At 40.6% G+C, this 7,765-nt stretch overlaps 1 protein-coding gene across 1 annotated transcript; it reads right to left on the reverse strand.

Annotated features, from left to right (window-relative positions):
• Positions 1-679: 679 nt before the first annotated feature.
• Positions 680-7,446, reverse strand: LOC107300586 (asparagine--tRNA ligase, cytoplasmic-like; the record flags this gene model as incomplete). Its single annotated transcript, XM_015829899.1, has 6 exons — positions 7,407-7,446; positions 6,479-6,561; positions 6,019-6,084; positions 4,874-4,966; positions 2,657-2,746; positions 680-758 (listed from the first exon to the last, which is right to left on the reverse strand). Coding segments are annotated over exons 1-6 (451 nt in total), but the record flags the coding sequence as incomplete, so codon positions are not given.
• Between the last annotated feature and the right edge of the window lie 319 nt (positions 7,447-7,765).

The raw sequence follows: 7,765 nt of genomic DNA on the forward strand, positions 1-7,765 counted from the left end.
GGAAAGAGGGGGGAAAAAACATCTCTTTGCAAGGATAGCAACTGCGCCCTGCAACTCCATTGCTAAGCAATGTGATCATCAATTGCAACATCACACAACCACCCCAACTTATGTCAATTCTGGCTGTGGCTGTGAAGCAAATTACTCAGTTAGTAAGCCTGATGTCATGTGACTGCAACTTCCTCCCAGCTTCCCCATTGGCTTTGCTTGTTGGAAGTTAGCTGTGAAGGTCACAAATTGTGATCATGTGACCACAGGATGCTGCATCTGTCATAAGTGCGTGCCGATGGCCACTTGCCCTAATCACAATTATATGGTTGTGGGGATATTACAATGGATAGAACTCCAAAGACTGGTCCTAAGTCTCCTGTTTCAGTGTCATCGTAACTTCAAATAGTTGCTGAACAAACGATCAGTAAGTGAGGACTACATATAGATGCTTATGACTGAATGGATTAGTTTCTTTGAGAAAGTTGTATTTCTTGCCATATGGCTGAGTAGACAATTTACCCTCATCAATTCATCTCCAATTTATATTCCATCATACCTGCAGCCCACAGGACAGCTGATAGAGGCAAAAGTCACTCTCCTCATTGGGAGTGACACTTGCGAGTGACACTTGCATCAAAACATTCAGAGCTTCTGGAAAAACCCTTCCCCTGTGCTAGATGGTACTCACCCTGCCGACGCAATCGATGGACCCAACCAAACACCTTTACTCTCTCCCCTCTGTAGGCTTCCAGGGCACAAATCTTCACCTGTAAAAAGACAGGTAATTTAATATATAAAGAGACAGGCTGCCAATTCAGAATCCAGAAGACATCAGAATCTTCTAAGATGCATTCAGAATCTGGTGCTACTGATGTTCTCCTAGCCAGAGGTTATTCAACCCCCATTCAAAGCTTAGGATGCTGAGGCTCCAACTGCTACTTGCCCTAAACAGGAATCAGCTAACTTCTCTCATTAATTACACAAACTAACTATACAGGCAGGAACAATAACAGCCATATTAGTCTTTAGTAACATGCATGCAAAAATCCTCATTGCTATGGAAATCCACTTTGGGTTTGGGTTAGCCCTCCCCCCCCCCTAAAACCATTGAGAAAAATCAACGTGACAACATAGTTCAGAGAGGTGTACTATAGTTAGGGGGATGTGTATATTACCCTCAGATATCTTCTTTATAATGGAGATATGGGCTTCCCTGTGCAAATCAATCTGATTTGCATCAGGGAATTTCTACAGTACAACTGGAACCTCTTCTGATAGACCTGCATATCCCTCTCATGTGGTTACAGGAAAAAAATCAGTCCGCCAGGATACTACCAAACTTTGACTCTATCTCTTTATCAAATTACCACTCGTATCACTGGCCTTCATCAAAAAAAGACTGCTGCCACCCCCTGTACACATACACACACATATACTTTATGCCTTTGCTCCAGATCTGGAAAAAAAATGGCTAAGCTAGTAAATGGATTTTCTAAATTTCCACAACATCAGTTTGGCAGCTTCTATGAAGGCACATAGCCAAAATGATGCAGCAAAGACTGCACAACAGGAATTTGACAGAGTCCCTCAATTACAATTTTCTGAGTCAATGCGCATAAGATCCCTTCTGATCATCCAGCCACGCCATCAAGGCTAGATCCTGTTATTTCTAGGGAATAAACACAGGGTAGATTTTAATCTGCACTGAGTAACTGCCAGCATGTCAGCTCAGAATCTGCAAACAGGGGCATCCACAAAAGGAAAACCAAAAAATGAGACAAGATGGAGGCTGCATTTAAAAAGGATGGAGTTTCAACTGCAGTTTTGATTTTTTAAATGTCCTCCCTGTGGTGGGCACTCTGATCTGAAAGGATATTACTTTCCACTTGAGGATACTTTCAATATGGCTGGATTTTCACCTTCACAAAGAGCTACAGAGCTAGAAATACACTCTAGTATAGAGTCTTCCCAAATCAGATACAATCTCAACACCTCAACTACCCTAGACATCTGGAGAGTGCCAGAAGATCAGATGCTGTTTTATATTCAGTTTCTTGCAAAATTCTCCCACCATCCCACTACCTGGCTGGGAATTCTGGAAGTTACAATTCCAAAATTTGCTGGGGGAAACTTGACTGTGGTTCTCTTAAGTCAATACAGAATTACATTGCTCTTCTTTCACCTCTCCCATTGGAAAAATTTGGTGTAGGCCACTGTCTAGGACCAGGATAGATCTGGAATTTGGGGTGGGTATTGTAAATACTCATAAAATGGGCACAACAGGAGATATGCCAAAGGACACAACCAACCATAAACTTTTCATTTAAAAGTCAAAATTAGTTCTCACAAACACTCTTTCCCACCATACTGTGACCCCAGAGAAATTCTGCAACATGAATGATGCCAGAGGCTAGCATTTGGCTATCCTTTGAAGAAGATGGCAGTTTAGAAATGTGAGATATAAACAAACAAACAAATAAATAAATTTAAAGTATAAATGAGATTCTGGCGGGGTAGGGAGGAATATGGAGGCAGACCGGGTTTGCAGATACCATGTTATCTACCCCTGTGACATCAAGTTAATTTCCACATACATAAACGTACCATTTTCCCCAACATGTTGCAAGTTCACAATATACTTTGTTTTCCTAAGGATGTTACTCACACATTTGGGCTCCGGGAGACTGAGGTCTTTCTTAATGATAATTTTCTTTGCTTCCTCCAAATTCTTTTCACGTCGCAACAAATCTTCTGCCTATAGATTAGATTTGGGGATTTGATTAGAAAAAAAGTTGACCTAAAGGTTTGGGGCATATCACCTATGATATGTGGCTTATCCTGATGTAAGAACAAAGCCAATGTCAAAAACTATGGGACCGAAATATTAAATTTACTAAAGCAGCTGCATATAAGGAAAACCTAGGTATATAAAATGTTTTTTAGATGGCACATGACACCAGTTAGATTAGAGAAAATGTTTAAAAATGTATCAAATATGTGTTGGAAATGTAAACAACAACCAGGCACTTATTACCATCTCTGGTGGATATGTCCTAATGCTAAAAAGTTTTGGTCTAAGATTCATAGGTGGCTAGAAGAGATGATTAAAATGCAGATAGAATTTAAACCAGAACTCTGTTTGTTAGGAATATTAGGTTTGAACTATGGAAAAGAGAATGAGTATTTAATATTGCATGTGCTGACAGCCGCAAGAATAATATTTGCCCAATTTTGGAAAAATGAAAATTTACCATCTGACCAGGCTATAATAACAAAAGTACTCAAATGTGCAGAAATGGATAGATTGACTTTAGAAATGAAAGAGAAAGAAGACACAATCTACTTTAAAACATGGGGAAAATTTTATTATTGATTAGAAACACGCTAGAATGAGAAAAGGTTATGAAATTTACAGAGATAATTGATAATTTGTATTTATATTCCATGATTATTTGTATGAACTTGTTCTTATTTCTTCTTCTTCTTCTTCCTCTTTGTATACTTGTGATCTTTAATAATATGGTAAACTAGAATTAATATATAATATATTATTATCTTAAAGTGATTATAATTAATTAATACTAAGCATTGTTAAGTACTGAAATGAATGAGATTTATTGACTAATTTGTTATTTACATGATTATATGGAAAGTTGTTTAATAATAGAGTAATTATTAAGATTTAATATGTAAACCCGGACTGGTAGACTTGCTGAAGCGATGTTATTTTGTGGGATTAATCCCACTTTTGTGTTACCCCTTTCCCCTGGTCTAGCCTTTCTGTATGTTTCCCGTTGTCTTATCCTTTTTGACCCTATCCCTTTATTACCTCTATAAAACTCAATAAAATATTTTTTTTTTACAAAAAAAAAAGAACAAAGCCAATGTAACTTTACTCAAACAAAGCATCCCTTATCGGTGCCATTTCGATATCTGGACTTCAATTCCCAGTATTCTCTGATAGCCATCTCACCAGAGAATCCCGGGAGCTGGCAGTGCCAAGCGCGGTAAGGCTAGCTTAGCATGAAATGTAACTTCAGCCATAGCAAGTTGGTTCTCACATTATTACAACCCATAATGAATGGTTTGCACCTTACTGTAAGCAAAAAATCACATTATTGCTTCATTTTATGCCTGAACAAGCAACTTGCCAAATATTTCTCTAAAAGTTTAATGAATAAGTGACATTTAAACCTAACACTGAATGTGTTACAATTTATTACATCATGATGATTCTTGACAATTGGTTCCTTTTGAATGGTTATACTCAAGAGAACTCTGATGTAACTGCCAAGAGCTTTGAAGACAAAAGTAAAGGTCCGAGATAAATAGATAAACTGGACTAACAATCTGGATGGTGATGGCACTCCAGAAGGACTATACAGAATACAAATCCACTTGGATTAGAAACAACACTGGTTTGGAATACTGATTTATGCAAGGATCAGACGACTGGGTTCACTGTTCATATTAGATTATGGTTTGCTTACCTTGCTTAAGACAGGAGTCTCCAAATTTGGCAACTTGTGAACTTCAACTCCCAGAATTCCTGAGCCAACCACGCTGGCTGGGGAATTCTGGGAGTTGAAATCCACAAGACTTAAAGCTGCCAACTTTGAATATCTTTGGCTTAAGGCAATGCTTCAACCCAGCTGATACTTTGCAGGGACTCCTTTGGTTTAAGGTGGCATGAAAATCTGTGAATTTGGGGACCAACCTATAATGATTCGCTGCCATATCACTCAATGTCCAGAAGGTTTAAATTAATTTAAATCTCTCTCTCGTTTCTCATTTGCTTCAAAAAACAAATTAAAAGACCATTTAGAAGAACACTTTCATTCTTGAGCATTTCAGAAAATAGACATTCTAGTTGCCAACTTACCTCTTTCTTTTCTCTGGCTTCACTCTTCTGCTGCTCTCTCTGCCACAGCTTTTTCACATTCTTGAGTTGGGTTTTGGAGATCGTTTCCCATCTCTAGGTAGATTAAAAGAGAAATTAGAGTCACATGGCTGATTTTTGATCCAGACAAGAAAAATCTTAAGCCACCATCCCGTTTCTAACTTTGACAAGGAATCCCTTTTAGCTGTTGCTTCAGAAAAACTGGTCTTCAGTTGAAACCGAAATATGAACATTGATTCAGCCATCATTCATCTTATTTACTGCCAAGACAATAAGTGTCATTCCTTATGTCAGTGTTCCTCAACCTTGGCAACTTGAAGATGTGTGAACTTCAATTCCCAGAAACTCCAGCTAGCACGGCTGGCTGAGGAATTCTGGGAGTTGAAATCCACTCATCTTTAAGTTGCCAAGGATGAATAACACTACTTTATGTAACCACTGATGAACAGAGAAGCGTCAGAGGTAGAGAGTTGCCATCATTGTCACTATCATCATTCCAAATTCCTGGCTCCTATGGGCAAACTACTGAAATAAACGATAATTAACAACAAGGACCAGACTTGTCCTCCTTGACCATCTTAGTTTTATTTCAACTGAAACTTGGAATGCTGAACTGGGGCTAAACCAAATGGATCAGGATTGCATTCCAGCAATGCACTCCTAATTTGCATATACCAGTAACTATAAGACACAGCAAAAGTTCCAAGGTCCAATCTTTGGTTATTGGTGATATCCAATTATTTGGTTATTGGTGACATCCAATTATTTGCAAATGTACCAACCATCCCCCATTAAAAATGAAATACTAATGAGTTGCATGGTCAATAGAGCAGAGGAAAATTTTGGGAAGAGATCAGAAAATGAAAAGTGCAAGACAGCCTATCCCAAGAAAACAATAGCCACATCCCATACTTCAACATGATTTAGCAAGACTCAGTTTTAATAATTAAAATAGTTTTTCCGTGAGTTTATTTAAGACCCCAATTTTAAAACCATCTAAGCTGAGATCACAATTACATCTGGTGAATTTCAAAAACTAGTGAGGCATTTAGGCTTGCTAATTTCTGCACTGCTCACCAGTATTTTTGGTGCATCTGGAAAAGATGATAATGATTTGTTTAACCAACCTGGTTTTCTTTTTGTGAGTCCACATAGATAGTAGGAAGTGGTTCCTTTCCAGTAGACATCAATGCCTTTGAAATAATAAAAAAAGGACAATTAATTAATGAATGGGTTATTTTTAATTGCTAAAGGGTTACAGATTTTCCTTGTTAATAGATAAAATGTATTTTAGTAACTTTAAAAAAAAAGTCCTAAATTCTGAATTACCAAAAGATGAATCATTTGTACCTAGCAAACTACTTAGATCAGAGGTCCCCAATCCCTGGACTGTGCATCTGCACTGGGCTGCGGCATGCCAGCAACTGGGCCACGCAAACAAGCGAAGCCCAATCCATGGGATGCAGGCAGCACACGAAACCACATCCCCTCCGGTCCGCAGAAAAACCTCTCCCCACAGAACTGGTCCCTGGTGCCTAAAAGGTTGGTGGCCTCTGACTTAGATGTTTCAGAAATATTCAAACATACCTGCAAAGCTGTTTTGAAAGGTTTCTCCTGTGTCCCATCACCAGTGCTGTCACATCCTTCTCGATCAGATACATAAACCTCTCCTGCAAAAAATACAAACAGAATTGTTCTTTGTTAAACACAAAGTATACACACACACACCTACCCAGATGGCATGCGTTGCTGAGTCCCTGAAGGAAAATGATGATTTGCACTTAATAAGACTCCCATCTGATCTTCCAGATTTCAGGTGTGCCAAAGCAACAAGTAATCTATTAAACTTCCCGAGATCAAGGAATTTAAACTTTATCACCTATAGCAGTGGTTCTCAACCTTTTTAATGCTGCAACCCCCAACCGGTCGTAAGTCGAGGACTAAACCGGTCGTAAGTCGAGGACTAAACTGGTCATAAATCGAGGACTAAACCAGTCGTAAGTCGAGGACTACCCAACCGGTCATAAGTCGAGGACTTTCCCTGCCCGGGAGCGCCGCGCATGCGTGGTTCCGCCCCCCTGCGCCGGCCGAGGCGTAGCTGGCAAGCAGCAGAGACGGAGCAGGCCGACCACCAGCTGGCCCAGCTCAAGGGAGGTAAGGCACCCACCGGAAAAGGGGAAAAAAATGGCGGACAGCCTTGCTTGGTGATCCCCGTGAAATGGTCGATCGACCCCAAATGGGGTCCCGACCCATAGATTGAGAACCACTGACCTATAGTATTAGCAGGCCTTTTCAATGGGGTAACTGTAAGATCCAACAGCACTTAAGGGTGCTCTGGCTTAAGTAGTCTGTCCATCTGATACCAATGGATGCAAAGCTTTGCACATTCAAACAGTGAAAGATCCATGAAGGCCATTAGGTCCTATAATCTCCTTAGTATAGGAGTCCAGTTTAAGACATTTCCATGGAGAGTGTTCAGCCACTGTTCAAAAACTTGCTCAAAAGAGAAACTCACCACCTCTCTGACTACCTGATTCCAACATCAAATTGCTCATTCTGCTTTTTCTAGCTTAAAAGAAAAAGATAATCAAGATCACGCGCATGCTCGAAAGATGGCGGACGCTGGTTTTGTGGCTCCGCCGTAGGAGAGCCGAAATGATGCGGGGGGGGGGTCTCCCGCGAGGAGACCCGCGAGGAGTCGGAGGACCCCCCGAAGAGCCGGAGACCCCTTGAGGAGCCGGAAGAGCCCAGTCCCCAGGTCGACCTCCCCGGTGAGTTCCCCGGGAGTGTGAGAGGACGAGAGCGCGGCCGGGTAGCCGTTTGCCTTTGGGCCTTTAGACTTTCGGCGGTCTCGGCGGTTTCGGCGAGCTCGGC

Source organism: Protobothrops mucrosquamatus, unplaced genomic scaffold (assembly GCF_001527695.2).
Source record: "Protobothrops mucrosquamatus isolate PMUCROS unplaced genomic scaffold, P.Mucros_1.0 scaffold7536, whole genome shotgun sequence".
Classification (NCBI taxonomy): domain Eukaryota; kingdom Metazoa; phylum Chordata; class Lepidosauria; order Squamata; family Viperidae; genus Protobothrops; species Protobothrops mucrosquamatus.